Source organism: Nasonia vitripennis, chromosome 2 (genome assembly GCF_009193385.2).
Source record: "Nasonia vitripennis strain AsymCx chromosome 2, Nvit_psr_1.1, whole genome shotgun sequence".
Lineage (NCBI taxonomy): Eukaryota > Metazoa > Arthropoda > Insecta > Hymenoptera > Pteromalidae > Nasonia > Nasonia vitripennis.
The window spans coordinates 23,270,472-23,289,330 of NC_045758.1; the positions used below are offsets into that span (position 1 = coordinate 23,270,472).

The 18,859-nt window shown below is 46.1% G+C and overlaps 1 protein-coding gene across 5 annotated transcripts; it reads right to left on the reverse strand.

Annotated features, from left to right (window-relative positions):
• Positions 1–336: 336 nt before the first annotated feature.
• LOC100120841 (flocculation protein FLO11) lies at positions 337–16,626 on the reverse strand. Of its 5 annotated transcripts, none has more exons than XM_016983096.3 (12): positions 16,063–16,626; positions 8,448–8,571; positions 8,034–8,367; positions 6,558–6,765; positions 6,281–6,453; positions 5,475–5,553; positions 4,336–4,502; positions 3,107–3,500; positions 1,734–2,089; positions 1,476–1,657; positions 1,162–1,361; positions 337–1,088 (listed from the first exon to the last, which is right to left on the reverse strand). In XM_016983096.3, exons 2-12 carry the CDS (start codon positions 8,532–8,534, stop codon positions 812–814), a joined length of 2,457 nt encoding a protein of 818 aa, XP_016838585.1. In that variant the 5' UTR covers positions 8,535–8,571; positions 16,063–16,626; the 3' UTR covers positions 337–811. The 5 variants fall into 5 exon arrangements, with proteins under 5 accessions (XP_016838585.1, XP_016838583.1, XP_016838584.1 ...); XM_016983094.3 differs by having other exon boundaries at positions 8,448–8,574; XM_016983095.3 differs by having other exon boundaries at positions 1,482–1,657; positions 8,448–8,574; positions 16,063–16,623.
• Between the last annotated feature and the right edge of the window lie 2,233 nt (positions 16,627–18,859).

Sequence of the window (18,859 nt, forward strand, 5' to 3'; positions counted from 1 at the left end):
CCTGTAAGTATATATAAGCCGTTTTTTTCCATTTTCGTTGTTGAACGAAATTAGACGAATATGAAAAATAAACGTATAATAGAGCAGAATAACAGCGAGAACCATTTGTCCTAGTCCTAGTACTCGAAACTCATCATCATAATTTATAATCCACTTATCACTTTAAGTACAATAGAGTAATGTTACCGTAATACTCGTCGGTCTTATTATTTATCAAACTCACATCATCGACTCGTCGCCACGACCTATCCCGTATCCTTTCTCAACTCTGTACAGGTATGTCATATAATTATAGACTACAGTAGCCGTAGGCAGATAACAATTAGAGCACCACTATTTTGAAACGAAATAAATTTTATTTACAAATATAAGAGAAAATATAGTCGGGTTTCATTGATCTTAATATTAGATAACGAGAATTAATTAATACAGAGTATAGAATAGAAGTTTTTTGTATGAGAATTTGAATTTTCAGTATGAGAAACTTTAAATTGTTCGTTCTCTTTACAATCTACATAAACGACGCGTATTCACATAAATAAATATATCGCAAGAACGCGCTTGCACCATCTCTCGAAATCGTTAAAAATACTCTCTCTTCGCTATACGTCATCCCGAATGAAAGTAAAACAGAGACGTATGTAATTTATACAAAAATATGTCTCATCGCGGTAATACTCGCGACCGTCGTCGATCGCACATATCCGCCCCTTAATGATTATCATAATTGTAAAAGCGCGGAAAAAATACATCGGGTGCCTCGCTGCGCGAATGTATACATATGATTATTCGTTAAGATCAAAAAAAGGCATCAATCGAGGATGTTGAGCTTGCTGTTGGTCTTGCGGAGCTGCGCCCGCCAGGGAATGATGTGTACGTTGTCTGTGTCCTCGCTCGAGTCACGTCTCTTCTCCTCGTGCTGTACCACCACTGGTTTGGAGCTTTCCTCCACTGATTTAATCGGGGCAGGAACTGGGATAGCTGGTGGCGGGGGTGGGATTTCCAGAACGGGCTCTTTCTTCGCCAGTACCGGCAGCTCGATTTTCGGCGAGACTACCGGCGTCGCCGCCGATTGCGTTGGGGTCGACCTGAGAGAAGTGTTCTTTCGTTAAAATCACGAGTCTTATTTTTTCGAATTACATAGAATTCATCGCTGCTCACCCCGATGGCGGCTTGACGTCGCTGTCCTTCTTGGCGAGCAGCTGTCTCTTCCAGGGCGGAATCGCCTTCTGTCGCTTCTCCTCGTTCTCGCGAGCGATTTGCTCCTCCAGTTCCTTCTTCGCGCGCTCCGCCGCCTTTCTCGCCAGCATCTGCCTCTTCCAGATCGGGATGACGTTGCCGGAGCTGTCCTTCTCGGGAATCTGAGGAATTTCACGCGGAAAAGTCAGATCCACCGTACGATAGAGAGATGAGAGAGAGAGAGAGAGAGAGAGAGAGAGAGAGAGAGAAGAGTAAATAAGGGCGTTTCTGATTACACTAACTTGGTCTACGAAATTAGAAGCGCTGAAGGCTTTGCTAATTTCGGAGATAAGGTTCTGCTCCTGCGACTTCTCCACCTGGGCGCGCTGGACCTTCAGCTTCTTTATGCCGGGGATGTCCTTGGTCTTCTTCAGCTCGGCTATCAGGTCCGTCTTCTGGACGAAAAACGCCTCCGACACTGCGGGAAAGTAACACCGTCATATATGATAACACCCCACAACGAAACTCACGCACACACGGCGACGATAACTCACCATTGGTCATGGAGACGCTGCGATTGGGCGGCGCGGAGAAGGTCTTGGTGGCGTGCATCTTGACGTTGGTACGCCTCAGTTGCACGCTGGTCAGGTCCTGGATGCTGATCGTCGCCAGCGGCTGCTGGAGTTGCTGCTGAGTCTGCTTCGTCGCCGGTTCGCCTTCGGTGGTGGAACAGCTCGTCGGCGTTTGGGGGCTGGAAGCGATTCCGTTGATCGGCGGTGGCGGCAGCGGAGGCGGCGGTGGTCCGGAACTCGACTCTCGCTTCTCCTGCTCCGGCTCCTCGGGCTCGCTCTTGTGCGACTCCTCCTCACTGCTACCGCCTCGACCCTGGCAGTCCAAGTTGTCGACCGACCTGCGGAGAAACTGACTTTAGACTCGTTTTATCTATGTTACAGCCAGCGGATGAAGACGAGGGGAAAAATAAGCACGAAAAATATCCTTCGTGTCGCTGGTGCGGCTGTACAACACGTATGCAAATCTGAACACGAATAAATTAGAAAATGCCTTGCCCTTGATTTCACGGACCGATGCGCGCCGAACTTTAAAGACCGCTGCTGCAGCGTCGGGAGATTTATGCACATATGCATATGACACGCGTAGACGGACATGCGGAGTGTGCGGGTGAGTTTTTTTTTTTTTTTTTTGCAGATCAACGACTTTTACCGGACAAAACGCATATAAAAAGCTGCCCGCGGAAATGGATGTACGCGATTATTCCACGTATGCGCGTGCGCGTATGGCACAAAAACACTAATTTTCGAGCCGGATATGATCGTACAGCGGAACGTAAACAGATAAAAAAGGAAGCCGCGCGTTTGAAAGGCAATAAAGTGGCATAAGGTGTACGAATAAAAAAGAGGAAAAATCCTCCAAGTCGTCGATGATTATCTCGATATTGCGCGCGAACTTAATTCGTCATTCGAATAATTTATTGTTCTGCGTACTTTCACTGCGCGTAGCGAAAAAGGTGTAGATATGCTTTTGTCGATATCGAACGATCTCGGTTTCACCTTATGAACGGACTCGTTTTTTTAACATCGTCGCCGTGAACGACGCAGTTGTTAATCTCCGCGCCAATAAAACGATGCAGCGCGGTTTACAGCGGTCGTCAACCGTTATCACCAGCGCGGAAGTGCATCACTCAAAATATCTCGCCTGTATTAAAAAAAAAATAATAATAATAATAAAGTTCAGCCTCCCAATTGGTGCCGGATCTCTACCCCCGCTTCATTTCACGCGCACCGATGCGTCGCGCACACACGCTTGTGCACTAGAAACGTAATGAGCGGGCGCAAAAAAAGAGAAATCAGAGCTGATGCAGCGCGCACCAATGAGGAATAAAACGAGACAAAACGAAAAAAAGGCTCACCTGGCTTTGGACAAGCTGCTGGTGGATCCGGGCGCGGAGGCCTTGCAGATGCTCCTGAGGTACTCGGACGGCTTGAGCAGAGTGTCGGAATCGGCGGCCTGACTGGCGAACTTGGGCGGGATGAAGGGCAGCACCATGTGCCTGTTGACCAGGTGGGCCGTCACCTGGCAAGCCGTCGTCGTCGTCGTCGTAGTCGTGCAGACGCCGTTGCTGCTGCTGCTCCGGTTGTGGGCCGATGCGCCGATGGAGGTCCGCCGCTGCTGGAGCTCGTCGTCGGTGCAGTTGCCGATCGCCGCCGGCGGACTACTGCCGACTGTTACTTCCGCGGACTCGCCGCCGCCGCAGGACGTCGACGCCGAGTCTTCGTCCTCCGCGAGCACGGACTTGTTGGCCGCTGTTCCGTTGCAGCAGCGCCGCAAGGCGGAAGAAGAAAGAAGCAAGGAAGAAGCCTCCTTTATTAGCCCGTACGTGCATGTATGCGCGCGCGACTCTCGAGTGAAATCTAGGTAAGTGTATTATATGCCCGCCTGAGCGCCATGGTCTAGTAATGGTCGCATATATATCCATAATCGCGCGCAACTGCCTCGGCCCAATTAAGAGCCTTTTCCGTCGAGGCTTCTTACACGCGTTTACCCCCCTCGCTGCAGCCTTTCTTTCTTTGCTTCGGTTTCTTTCTCTCGCGCCGCGGCAGTGGCTCGTTAATTACGGGGCTTCGTAATGTGCTTGTAACTTGTGTATGTGTATATAGGAGGAGGATGTGCGCGGCTGCACCGCGGCACTCGACTACGCGCTCTGATAATGGGCGGATTATCTGTCTCGACACGCTGATTTTTGTTACGTCAAATTTATGGCCTGCACGACTGCTGTTTAAATTAAATGTTCGCCTTTTTATTCGCCAACTGCGCGAGGCTCGCGGTTTTTCTGTTTTATTAAATAATTGCGCTCACGCGGAGAAGAATGCAGAGTGAAATTTACTTGAGACGATTAGTACGATTTACGGAGCAGCAAAATTTACTCGCACTTGCAGATAAAGAAACGATAAACAACAACAAGTAAATTCTGAAAATTCGGTAAAGTTCTCAAAGAGGATGCGTCAAAATTCCTCGCCGGGCTCCCCGCATGAACGGAAGACGATTACAGTATATAATACGCGGAATAACCTGCGGCCATACGGAGGCTAATACGAGGCATTATGTTATGTATAGTTGCGTGAGAGAAATTCCTCTTACCGGAAATGGTGGTGATGCTGGACTCGCATTTCTGCTGCCGCGTGGTCGAGTGGCTGCCGTCTTTCTTCTCCTCCTTGACGCTGCTCTCGACGACTTTGGAAGTCACGATTACCACTTCTTCGATTTCCGGAGGAGGAGGCGGGGGCGGCGGTGGCGGCCTGAATATGCTGTTGACAAGCCGAGGATCGACGTTATTTTTCCGCGTGATTTTTTCATCGCGTCGTTGTTGCGCGGATCGCGATTACTCGGAAATCAGATAACAGTTGTTTTTCTCGGGCTTTGGGCTTTTATTCTCGGCTATTGAGCGAAACCTAAATCCTACACTGTAAAGTTTATCTCCGTATTTGAGAGAATTACCGCGAGTACTGTGCAACAATTTTCGAGTGATTACAGGGTAAATAAGTTCTTTGCTGTATACTTATTTGCTTCATGGAAATTCGTAAAATAAAATAATAAAAATATTATTTTTAAGTTAATTAGTTCAAAGAAAGAAAACAAAAGTTCGCGATATCAAATTTCCAACCCAAATAAATTTTTCCTACTCTAAAAAAGAAACGGTAATCATTCTATTCGTTCTCTACTGGGTTGTTCGTTTTTCCGCGCGATATCTGCTATCAAGATTACTTACGCACCTGCAAAGATTTTCATTTTGAAAACACTGCTACAGAAATAAATTATCAAAGCTCAGCAGTTTTGAACTGGCCCATTTTTCTCCCCCTGTCTCTGGCAGGTGAAAATAGATGGCGCATAGGCTCTTTTCATCTACCGCATAACAATTGATCATGTCGGTTTATTGGATTATGAAGGATTGGTAAAGAACATATCGATATACTTCAAATAGAACGGGTTTCACACAATAAAACCGAAAACAAGGCCATTCGAAAAAAATCAACTTCCTTGCTCGCCAGTGGAAAAAATCAATCGAGCAAATTGAAGCTAACAAAAAAAAAAAAAAAAAAACGCACGATTACAAAGAAAGCCGGTCAATTTGTATCGCGGGTTCTCCATTATACTTTTTCTCTTTTCTTTTCTCATTCTTTTTTTCGTGTAAAAACGCGTGTTTGGATAATCGCTCGGCCGCAAAAGCTGTATCGAACTCTCGATCTCTTCTTTACACTCGATCGAGTTGGCCTACTTGCCTGGGTCCGTTGATTACCGGTGTCTTCGTCTCCTTTTCACTTTCTGCCCTCGTCGAGCTCGTCGTCGAGGTTTTCCTCTCTGAAAAATCAATTTACACGCATAGCTCAGTCTCCGTCCTCCAATAGTATAGCTTCGCGTTTGAAGAATGTAAGGGATTTAAAATCGACCAAACACGCGCTGTACGAGCTATTCGCACACAAAGAAAAATTAAGCCAATCTCGACTATACCGCTGTGATTTCATGTGGAACCGCTACCAAAGTTCCATCCGCGTATATACAGGTATACGCAGAGACGCGTAAAAGTGCGCGCGACAATCGAACGGCACGCAGGAACGCGCTCGTAGCTGCGCTTTCACTTCCGGCGCGGGTTTTCCAATAGAAAAAATAGCCATTACTTTGCGCTCTTTACAAAGTTTATCTCCTTTTCGACTCGAGATATTGCGACTTCGTTCTCGGCCGTATACATCGCGAGGATATTTATAATACCAGTAATTCAATCGAAAGCCCGCGCGCAGCGAGTCCAATCTCTAATCGCGATGGACGATCTTCGCGAGTGAGTCAATACTTTTTAGTTGAGCAACATTGCAATTGTTTGAAAAGCCGTTAAAAGGATTCTAATTAGAAAGCAGGGTGTATAACTTTTTTCCCCGCGGAAATTATGGCGTATTACGATACGGACGATTATTAATAGTTAATCTATAAAATACGACCTTGCGCGGAATAATAAATGCAGTGTATAGAAAATCGCTCTTGCAAAACGCGGTAAAGTAACTCACGAGAATGTTATTTCAGTTATACGTCATACCTGGCATCAGTTCCGGAACCTTCGGGCTTCTGCTCATCCGCTCGTTGCTGCTGTTACGCGAGAGCGAGGGTGTCGATGTCGTGGACGAGTAACACTGCACTTCGCTGCTCATGTTAGACGACTCGCTGGCGCTGCTGGACCGGCTGTACCGTCTGTCGGCTTTCCGGGACCGGCTGGAAATTTCAATTTAACAATCGCTTATTATAATCTCCTCGGCAAACAAAGAAAACACGCGATGCAAAAAAAAAACGGAAGTAGATGTAATAACAGCAATCACCTGGCATCGGAGCCGGCATTGTCGGAGCCGAGCTTCTTGTGCGAGGCTGCGTACTTGGGACTTGCCTGCTGCTGCTGCTCATCCTGCCTGATGCAAATCTGCTCGTAGGCGTGCTCGCTACCGCTGTCCTTGGCCAGCTCGGACCTAACGCTTCCGTTGCCCATCGCCGGCTTGAACGTACCGTTATTGATGTGCACGTCCACTTTCACTAGGCACGGAATAACAGACGAAAAGCTGAGTCACTTGTTTTCTTCTGCTTTTTATCGGCTGTGTAGCGTGTGTGTTGTAATAGGTTCTGTCGGTGGGTATTGGGGAACATTTCATTGCTTTGCGAAAATTGTGTATTGCGAACGCCTCGATGTTTGAATAATGAAGAATTCAGATTGTACTGAGGTGTCGGTAGAAAGTATAGAATGGTATAGCCAGACGCGAAAGATGACGTCATCACTAAACGCATCTTTATCTTAATGGACTGTTTGTAAGATAAGGGTGATGATAGAATATTAAAAGTTAATCGTGCGTACATCTATTAAATTCTGTAGTCAACAAACAATCTCACACATAGTTAGATGCATATCGGATAACAAATTTTTGTAAGCAATTCTGACCCTTATTAAATTTAAGAAAAATAATAGAGGTTTATTAGTCTTAATCAGTCATAATTTAGTTTCGATAAGGATACATAGGTGATTGTTGTGTCTCGCTATTGGTTCCTTGAACTATACTGGACGGTGCCACAATCGTTAACTGATAGCCATTCGTAGATGCGCGCAAAAGCGATAAAGTTCAAAATTTCAGCACATAATTCTGTACGGAGTGAATACCATCTAGAATACCATACTAGTTTCTCTAATAACTGGTGTCTATTAGACAAACGAAGTACCGCGTCGAACCGGGTCACGACGACGGAGCCTAATAGAATCTTGAGGAAAAAATTGTTTACTTGTGTCTTGCCTGCATCGAAGCGCTTTTCTACACCTCGATATTTTTTTCTCCAGTCGCGACCTAATGGCATACGTCGAAAAAGGACGCGTCATGGCTCATTTACTATTTTCGATTAGCCCGATGCCCGTGCAGCCGCGAGGATTCGCTCTGCGTTACGAGTTCTAACGATCTAACGGGCTTTTCGGTAAATCGCGCGTATGACGCTTAACCCGCTTTTTTCTCGCACACAATATTATCATCAGCATAAAGACTATCCATTCGCGAATAAATCACACTCCGCGCGCTTATCCTCTGTTTAATAATTTAGCAACAGTGCGGGCAATTTTCGTTCGCCATAAAGCAAAAAAGGATTTAAAAAGAAAAAATCGGTTCGGCCCACTAATACACGCAGCGCGCAGACTTCCGCGTCCGCGTCCTCGGACGCGGCCCGAGGGAAACGAGGCCATCCGTGAGTGCCCGAGAGAGAAAGATCATCATCTCCGCTCGGTAAACTCTCTACCGATGAGATAATGTGGGACGCGCCACACTTACCAGTCAGAGTCTCGTCCTTCCTCTCGGATCGGCTCGAAACGATTCGCTCGATGAGCGGCGGTGGCGGTGGCGGCGCCGGGTTGTTCTCGTCGAACAGGTGGGTGATGCGGGTGTACACGAGGTCGTTAGGGCTGTGCAGGTAGAACGACTCGGAGCCGTTGCTGGCGTTGCTCAGGCTTCCGTTGTTGTTGTCCTTGACCGGTATGATCCGAGGCGGCGTCGGCGAGAAGGACGAGCTCATGGGGTTGATGTAGAGCCCGTCGCGGGGCCGGGAACCCGGTGGGTGCAGGAAGAACGGCTCCTGGAACATGCTGCCGCAGCTGCGCACTGAACACTGCAAAGGACAGTTGTTATTTTAAATTTTTTTTTCCATTGTTAGGCATATCACAAGGATCGAGTGTCTGACTCGCTCACCTTTTCGATAGAACTGGTCATGCAGCTACATGATGTCGAATCGCTCATAATCTCCGAATAATCCGAGCTTAGTCTGTCCCGGGCCATCGCGAGCGTGACATTGGTACGCGCTCACTTCTACCTCCTTCTGGAACGAGCGGAGTGAAAAATTTCGTATAAAGTACATTATACTCGCAAGCGAAATCCGTGTCACTGCGCACACAGCGCTGTCGCAACCGATCGGCACCGATCATCGTCGTTTTCATCTTTCCCGCGTACGATTGTCCGGCCATTGTAATGATCGTAAAATTGCGCATCAGCTGCTTGGGCAATTCTCTTTATTTTGTTTCTATAAAGAACTTCGCGGAAGCGAATCTTCGATTCGTTTGCGTATTTCGCTATATACTATGAGGGCCATTGTGCGCTATTATACTATTGCACGACGCGACTGCTGATGAGCCGCTGCATCGCGCGCGACTCTATATGAATTGAGTCATTCTTTTCGCTGCTATATAATTGCTTCTGTATACATAATGCCGCTCGCGGTTTGTTATTATATGGTTGCGAGGTGCTTGCCGCGCGGCGTATAATTGACAGCGTATACGACATCAATTGCGAAATGCTAATGTTTTTCGGTATACAGTTATGTGCAGCTTGTTAATGTTGTGCCTATGGTTGTGTAAAGCTAGCCCGAGATTGGAAGTAAGTCATTGATTTTGCGTTTACAATTAGCTGCACGTATATGAAAATTCATGAAATTCGTTACGGATCTTGTGTTGTTCGTATAACATTCATGCATTTATTTTCAGGCTTGTTTCATACTATACAGGCTAATCATGTCCTGTTATTTAATATAAGAGTTGTTTATCAGTTGCAGTCAAAGTGTGGGCGGCCCAGACTGTGACGAGGGAAAATCAAAATTATCCGTGCGCCACCTATCTTTGCTCGATAGGAACTAATTGTTTTGCTTTACGGCAACTATGACTTGAGACCTCTCGACCATAGCTGTATATAAATAGTTGAAATTGGGCTATGAAGTACGCAACGGGAATATTGTTATGCACAGAGATGTTTGGAAAACTTTCAACGTTCAATGCAAATGACTTATTTTTACATAGGTATAGTGTCGAGAGGTGTTCAGAGGATACCGCAATAAATCAAAAAGTTTCAAGAGCTCAATCCTTCGCAGGCATAAAACACCGGGAAAATCAACAAGTCCAACAAGCCCATAGCAAAAATCTGCAAACAAATTATTACGGACTCCCCGCGTTCAACTTTTACCGTAAAAACAAATTCCCCTTAAATATTCCAGAATCGTTGCGTAAGATTCAAAAGGTCGTTATATCCACAACTTTGAGCGGGAGCAAATCGCACCGATCAACTTTCCACCGGCATATCGATCACTTCTTCATACACGTCCCAAACAACCGAACGATAAATATATAAATACATACATAATTAATAGCCGATCGTAAAAATTCTACAGCCGAGAGCTTCAGCGCCGACGATGAAGTCGTCACGCTCGTCCGAGTCGTATACATACAAAAGTGATATGATGCGCCGGTCTCATCATCCCATAATAGAAAGCTGCGCAGGTGAAATGAAAATTTCGCGCGGTCTCGCGCGATCGATCTCGCGGAGGCGATTAATTAGAATTCTCGGGAAGTCGAGAGCGCGCGAGAGAGATGTGTGTTTATCTTTGCGCTATGCAGTGAAACCGAACGCCTATATACCGCTCGAATTTTCGCCGAGGTTGCTGAACTCGCTGAGAGAGCGTGGCGTGCTTGGCTGTTTATTTATGGAGGATTATTGATGTTACAATGTACATTTTTTTCACTGTATGTGTCGAAAGGAGGTGATTAGTTTTCATTGAGAAATAAAGATATTAAAGCAATTATAGTAGGCAGTGCGTACAATACAGTGTAACGAAGCACAGTTGCAGAAATAGAAAACACGAATCGCGAACAGGAGTATATTGCAAGAGGAAAACTTTAGAAAAACCATGACGTCAGTGTGTGCTTGTTGACGCACTAACAAGTGTCTTATTGGAAGTCTCTAGTATATAGATGACTGTGGCGTTAATTACTGCGCGTAAAGATGGATTTATTTAATTATTGATTTTGTTGACAAACCAGTGCGTTAAATTAACCGCCTTGCCTATAGTAGATGCTTGTTAAACGAAAGCCCGTCCTTGCACTTTCACTCGATAAGAAAAAATGAAGCAAATTGTCTAGTATACTCGTACACATCATCAGTCATTACACTTACTTTGATCTCGTTTTTCGATGATATATTTATAACTCCATACTAAGTATCTCGACAAGGCTTTCATCAATTTCCTGTTCACACATAACTGTCAAAATAGTCTTGCAGCTACTGTCAATTAATCTAAAATCTCAATACCAAAGCACACAGCTATTCCGAACACCGTCCAACTTAATCGCTGCGTATAATCACAGACGTGTCAGCATCGAGGATTATTAAAAGCCCGTATAACAGCCTCACAATTTCGCCAAACGATCGCCTATACTCGGTGCAGCACACTACACACCGCAAACTTTTTCTCTATTGCCGCCGCAGTGAAAATCGAGAAAGGCTGCGCGCGGAAACGAAGACGAAAGAAAAAAACATCGGCCGGAGCCAGGCGTTTATTAATACGCGCGAATATTCACGGCCATTGGCGTTGAAAGCCCATAACGACTTCCTGCGCGTAGAAAGTCAAGGCGGGACGATTGCTTTCGACTCGCGAAAGCGTCCAGCGATGTATATAATAAGTACATGGTATGGGTATTCTGATGCGCCTGAGACTAGTTTTAGGGCCGATTAGCGACAGCTGTCCAGTGAGCGTGTAACGCGAGTGTCGTTCTTGGACGAGCTAGGGATTAGCCGTATTACCACCGGCTGGAGAACGGTAGAAGATGATGCGCGCTTAGGCTTACGGTATATTATTCTTCCGAGCCCTTGACTCGCTGCAAGCAGCAGCTCTGTCCATTCTTTTCCTTATTGCCGGGGGCAAGGACGTGATAAAGCCGAGTTAGGAGATTTTTATAATTCGTACTTCCTGATTGCGTGTGCGTATATAAACAAGTGTTGGAAATGTTTCGAATTTTATTTATTTCTCTTCTAACTAGCTAGAAAGTTTGTTTAGTGCGACTCATGAGAAAGCAGTAGTCATAAAGTGACAGAGTCGATAAAAATCATCGGCCGCGCGCAGTGTTTCGCAACTCTGCTCGAGACCGAGTCAATTTGCATGACACGACAGCTGAAACTCGATTATGATCCAATTTAACGCAACTATTACAGCAGTCGACCCTCGTAAAACTTTCAAATATTCGGTTTACCGCGTGTAATATAAACTTATATGGCTATATGCGCATAGTCGAGTGCATAAAACTCTGCAAATGACATATCGCCACGTGCATATTAGCGAATTTACTGTTAGAATGTATGAACATTTTAATGAATAACGACGAATTAAAAAGCGCCGCGCTCGAGGAAATACCAGACACTCAAAGCAATAAAACCGTCTACAAGTTTCAAAACAATGCCTCATTGGCCACGTACAGGGCGTCGAAAATTTCAATGCGCCTATATATCCGATTGTTATGCAGTCAACGAGTGCAAGGTCGCGCGTGACGAGCCCACGCTCCTGTACATTTTTATCTCTTCCTTTCCCAGAGCTCGTAGCGCGTAAACTTGACTCTATATGCATGTACGCGTACGGACTCTGTGCACTATAGCGACCTTTCTCAAAGCGCTCTCCGGCGCGGCTAATTAAACTGTACCGCAAGAACGGCGTAACTCCCTTTCTATATACGTCGTCCCGGCGCGTAATTCAAAGTCGCGCTCGCGAGAAAGATGCGACTATGCGTGTACGTCGATGAGGCGCGTTCGTGACACGAATGCGGCCTCGCGCGGGAATAGCTGACGTCTCGGTGAGTATAGCTAGCGGTCCTTTAGCGTGTAATGCGTTTGTCAAAGTTACGCTCGCGGATGGATGTACCGGTGGGGTTTTTTCGTTGTCGACTTTTTGTGAACACTTCAAGGTAGGTATGATTAAATGTTGGTTAGTTTGTTTAAAAGGTGAGATGAGGGCAGTGCCTGGCAAGACACTCGAAACTAAATTGTGGTTTTGAGCACAGTTAACTCAGCATTGCAACAGCGTAACTCGCTGAAATTTCAACTAGAGAAGGCCAAGGCTGTTCTTAAACGTACAGCGCAAAATACGTCAAAAATGTTCGTCTAAGTGACATGCTGCATCTTCTCTTGCAATTTTCCCGACATCCCAACAACGCGCGGAACGTCCTCGCTTATTACGGCACGTTTTTTTTCGAGGGTAATTTGCGTGCTGGCAACGGCGTTACGAAAACGCTATTTAAAACGTGTGTGCGCGCGCGCTTTCGAGATGAATGACGACAAAAAAGCCAACGATTCTTTTTGCTCTCCTTTTTACTCTAGTCGCTAAATTACTCGTTTTCTCATGATTGATTCGCCGAGACACCGTTTCGCGAACTGCTGCGAGAGAAAGACGTTTCTAATTGCCAAATAACGGAGGAATTCTTTTCGAGAAAAAACTTACTTACGGTCACATCTCAGCATTGTAAAAAAGAGCATAAACACGCGCGTTCGATCTTGACTTTCAAAGTAAAATTTATGTATTTTTGAATTTCAAATAAGTCGCGCGCTGACCGTAAAAGAAATGTCTTTACTCGCGAGTGGGCGAGCGCGGGCTTTTTAAAAGAAAGTGAAAATGCTTAATTATTCAGGTACACACCGTCGGCGTAGAAATTTCGCGCGTGCGCGTATGAAGAGAAAGATGCGGATAAGACACGAGAGAAGCGAATTTCGCGACCGCACGTCACCGGCGCAGCCGTAGTGAAGCGAGGTGATTCGCACCTGACAGAGAGCGCGCGAAAGTCGATGTAATTGCCTCGTAAAATCCACTTCTAGCTTCAGCCTACGAGTGAAACTCTCCTTTGCCCCCCACAAACATTTAAAGGAGAGAGAGAGAGAGAGAGAGAGAGAGAGAGAGAGAGAGAGAGAGAGAGAGAGAGAGAGAGAGAAAGAACGTGTTAAAAACTCGCCGTGCGCAGCACGTGCTGGAGAGAATATGCGCATTGTTCGACGCGTATGTAATTTGCCGTAAGTTATAGGTATATTGCCGGTTTCGAGATGGAGCGTGTAATTGGGTTCGAGCTTTTTTTTTCTGAAGGAATGTTTTTGAAAAATCGACGATCTCTCCAATAGACCTGGCCACGCGGATCCTCTCTCCGGTGCGCAGGATAAACGTCGCGGGCATCCTGTTACGTCAGGAGGATCGTGTGCGTGGCCGACGCGCGACATGCTTATCGCCCAACTGGGTGAAGGACGCCTGCGTCGAATTTGTCGCTTCCTGTATTATGTCCGTCGAATAATCGCGAATCTCATAGCGCATAAGGATCTTATTCAACGGACAGCAAATCACTAGTATAATATTCTGGTGAAGCGTGTATCGGTGTACCCACGAAGTGGAGCAAGTGCGCACAGGTGTCCTGGTGGAAAAATGGGTTAGAACACTCTGCGCAGAGCCGGTATAATTAGGCGAGTAATAAAAGTGTCTCGTAACATTCTGAATGCGCGGCGGCATTTATTGCCGACTTTTTCCTCCCATCGTCTGCAGCTCGTACGTTTATGGGCATTTTCAACTTCGGGCTTTCGCGTGTTGCAAAGAGGGCGGATTAGTTAATTATAATAATCATCATCGGATCGAGCGGCTGTTTTTTCCCTCTTTTAAAGCGGTATTGCGCTTGCTTGCATTGTTTATTATATTACAGAAATTAATTTTAAAAAGAGACTCGATAAAGTCAACCTCGTCAGTGCAGTAGAGCGCCTGCCCCCCTTTCTCCCGAAACGCGCGTCGCGTCGCGTCGCTTCCTCTCCGCGGCGTGTACTTATATACATAAAACGCGTGAATCAAGCGCTGATGGAAACAATCCACGCAACGTGGAATCCCACACGAGTCTGTGTAGCGAGGCCTACTTACACGCGCCTGAAAGAGAGAGAGACTGTCAGTATACAGCGCTGCACGCACCATTTATGACGCGCCGCCGCAGCGATCTTGCTCCGTTTTTCCTCTTCTTATATGCACGCGTGCTACACAGCTTTCCTATAGGCGTGTGTATGCGCGTAAGCGAATCACAGAGGTTTTCTCTCCATCTGCTTAATTGTTCGCGACGGCTAAGGATTTATGACTTATTCGAACGATGCCAACTGAATCTCGCCGCGCGCGCGTGATTGAAAGTCGTGGAATTATTTTCGCGAGTATAATGACGTATTTGGGAGTCACAGTTATAGTTTTTCTCGGCTCGATAGAAACCGTCGCGGATTATTATAATATAACGACTCGGCGAGTTGCAGGATCTAAATACGACAGTTTCCCACGGCTCGGCGAACGTTTTTGCGTGTACCTTTCGTCGCGAATATTTCGCGGAGCAGTTTATGCCGTGCGCGATATGAAACGTAGGGAATTTATCTCATTAATTACGAGCTTGTCTTAATTGAACGAAGGAAAACGCGAAATTTTACACAATTATCTAGCCTCATCAGACAATTAAAATGGCTAAGATCACGATACGAGTCGTGCCCGACTAGCAGATTTTCGGGGGCTGAAAATACCTGGACCTCTTACGATTCTCAAATATTATCATTACACACGTACTGTTCTCCCGGCAGGCTCGTCTAATGACTTTAATTAATAAAAGGAGAGGGAGAGAGAGACAGAGAGAAAATCAAGCCTCCAACTTTTACCGCAAGAGCATGCAGCGAGATAGAGAGAGGAGTTGCTTCGCGCATATAATTATCCGGATAATTGGTGTGACTTTCATGAGCCGCGAGCATCTTTTTCATTTTTACTCCGGTCTAGGCCGCGAATTATTCTTGTCATTTATCCGTGCGCCAAACGCGAGGGAATTACGCCGGTGCACGCCGGGCAATTTGAACATTTAAATTGTACCCCTCGCGCGCATAAATTCGTGTCTGAAAGTCACTCCGTCGTGTTATACTCTCAAAGTGTTTCGGCTAGAAACTTTGACGCAATCATTTCGTTTGCGTGCGCTGTCTGTCGAACAATTTCGCGTCCGGTATATAAGTAAAACCTTCGAAAAGGGAACGATTGCGGTATTGTTTTAAGGTTCACTAGCGATGCGCGTCGCGGCTCAGCGATCGCGAAGGGAGCGATGAAAAAAGCATGTTCACGATCGTGAAAAATTGGCTTCGACGCAAACAAGAGCGTTTATTATTACGACGAACGCGTTTTTTTTGTTCCGAGTGGTAAGCGCGCGGGGGATATGCGATTATCGATTAACCTTGGGGATAAAAATATGAAAACTCCGCGCTAACGCGATGCAAGAGGTGATTTTAGATTGAAGAGTATACGCTCATCATAACTGAACAAAGAATAGAAATACGCAAACTGCAAACTGAACGTTCGAATCAAATCCTCATTTTCATGAACAGCTGCACAGCTAAAAACTCAATTACGATGCGTCGCTCTTCCAGCAGCCGATTTTCTCTTCCACAGCGAATACAACTCGTGAATATGCAAACGAGCACGTGCCCACATACGTACAGAGGTATATAATAAGAAACTCCAACTTACAAGAGGCAGATCAGCTGGGACTGAATAAGTGCAGCTCTCTCTCTCTCTCTCTTTCTTTCTCTCGCGGAACAAGTCAATTTTCACGGACACTCGGAATTTCTCCCGGCTCTTTGCAGCGCCGGCAGACACTCGTTACCAGAGCTCAGCGCGACTGCAGCCGCATGCAGGTATGAGAAGCCGATGCACAATTGCCCATTAAACATTTCACTCTCCTCACAAGCCGTTTCTCCGCACCAAACACCTCGTCTGCAGCAGAATCGGCACTGGAATCAGCCGTTATATCCTTCCCGTTTCGAACTGCGCGCGCACACTTTTGAAAATCGCCCGCCGCGGATCATCCGTCACCTCTCGCGGTATACAGTGTACTTATGAACCTCTGTCGGAGTTTGAAAATATTTCTCGGCGAATTAAAAGAAAATATCCGGAAATTCTTCCGGGCCGCATAAAAGTACACAAGTCAGCGAGGCGTCAAGAGTCGAGCGTAGCGGCGGCGGCGGCGAGCGGACAACGAACTCGCTCCCGTGAGGCCGACCGACACAACTGGCGCTCGCGGACTCGCGCGCGCGAGAGCTATCCTATCCTGGCGCCCCGTCCACCTGTTGTCGGCGCAGGAGTAGAGAAAGACCGCGAGTATGCTGCTGCTGCAGAAGGAGAGAGGGTCCGCCGCTGCGCTTCCTTGCTCTTTCCATCTCTCTCTCTCTCTCTCTCTCTCTCTCTCTCTCTCTATAAAAGCGGATATGCCGCCGACGAGAATACAACTATGCTCTATGGGCGGCTTCGTCATGGATCGGATTTTGGGCTTTTCATTGGACTTTGTTTGTCGATGTGACGAAACTGCTGGAGAAAGTGGTGCTTCGTTGTCCGGCTGGATTCGATGTTTCCACTGATGATCGTTTCGTTGTTCTTGATTTATGACGATTTTGGTTTATTTATTGACCTGAGAGTGATCTGTTTGTCCAGCGTCTTTTGTAGATCACGAGAGAGAAAATGTAAGAATAGCTCCGGGAGTTCGAAGATTGTGATGCGGCGATTCGAAATCCAATTGTAACTGTAACATTCTAATCTGCATCCGTTATTGCCGAGCTGCTCTTATTGTGATTTCGAGATGACAGTCTGGCAAAATTGTAGACGCTCGGGGCTGTACGATTGCAAGGAGAACAGCTATATGAAAGTCTTGCCTAACAAAAATCCAAGAAACGTAATAATATCAATTCGGATTATTCACAAATATCATTTGTATTCTTATACAGCAAAGCTTATTCAAAAGCCACGTAAAAACCAGCGATCTCTGCTCAATACTAAATCCTGTACAATCCGCATATTATAACGCGAAAGACTCGCCCATTGTTGCTCGAGCATCGCTGTATATCCCACTTACCGGACATGCTAGCAGCAGCTGTGGGACATCATCAGCGGCTGCACATGCGTACGCACACACCATATACACGCGCTCGGTGAAAGAGGTATGCGGGAAATATTACGGTTTCCGCCGCGTTCGCCGGGAGAACCCGTTAAGCCCCGCGCAAGTACACGCGAAAAATCGGAGCGCGAGGAGATTGGGATTTCGAGCAACTTCGGGGAAAAATTATTGCATTATATAGCGCGCCTCGATATCATGCGCCAGATTGTGTGTGTTTGGCTTATCGGAACCCGTTTCGTGTCGGTCGGCCAGGAAGGACTGTCAGATAGCGTATTTCTTCAAACTCTGTAGACTTGTGCAACGATAATCTCCGATTTCGGAGAGAGATTAGCGTTTTTCAAAAAATACATAGCAGGCATATGAGTTCGCGGAGCCAGTCGTTTTTCGCACGTGGTCAGTGAAAAAAGAAAGTTGAAGAATTTTCGAAATGAGCCGCTGGAAAATGCGCGCCTGGAATTCTACTTGTACTCGTATAGGCAATTGCAAAATTCGCGAAAATTCGAGTTGACTTATGTAAAAGAATGATTCGGATATTAATAGTTTCCGCGCAAACTCTCGAGCGATGCGCTTGCGCAATTGCCGAGGCAGTAAATTCTGATCCTTGCGATTGTTGGGGAATAAATAAGTTTAATTTTTCAAGCATCGATGCGCGCGCATAAATTCACGAATTTACGGACAGTATCGAAATTTACGAGTGCGTACGCGCTTATATTTTTGAAAGCGCCGTAAATCATGCAATTACAGCAATTATGAGTGAAAACAAGAGTGCTTTACTGCTGAATAAATTATTTCATTAGATGATACGAGATCAGATCTCCGGGGCGTGTATTTATTTATCTAATCCGCAACTTTCGCTCTTACAGCGAGGAGTATAAAAACGTTTAGTTTTACGACGACTGATCCCGGAGATACGAAACGAAAATTTTGATCTCTTCGTTTTTATGTCCGACGATTATTGTTAACCTTTTCATCTCTCGCGAGAGATGCTGTGTGAAACAACTCAATTTCTTTCAAACGCCTCTTATCAATTATTAATCAAATAAGTTCACGGTTTCTCGAGAGAGACTTTCTCCGCTCGCCGCAATGCAATCGATTTTAACATATTCATACGCACAGTTTCTTCAAAACACCCGCGATTTTGATTTACCTTCGCGAAACGATTAAATCCGTAAAAGCTTCCCTTTCAATTAAACTCACTTCCGCCTCCAATTAGCAAAGACAACGACCCGTCGGATAACCGTCCATCGCGTTTCAGCTTTTACCATCGTTCGCGACTTCACTTCGCCGAGTACGAATCACGTCTCTGATTATACACGTCATCCGCAAGGAAAACCACGTCGTTATCGACCCGCTTCATCTCTCAACTTTCCTCCCGCT

Bases quoted from the DNA above. Each gene is read 5' to 3' on its own strand.
- LOC100120841 (XM_016983096.3), bottom strand. From the start codon at position 8,534: ATGGCCCGGGACAGACTAAGCTCGGATTATTCGGAGATTATGAGCGAT. The intron at 4,503-5,474 runs GCAAGTAGGCCA...GCTTGTCAACAG, and splicing joins CCGGTAATCAACGGACCCAG to CATATTCAGGCCGCCACCGC. The intron at 1,362-1,475 runs GTAATCAGAAAC...GAAATTCCTCAG, and splicing joins ATTTCGTAGACCAAGTTAGT to ATTCCCGAGAAGGACAGCTC.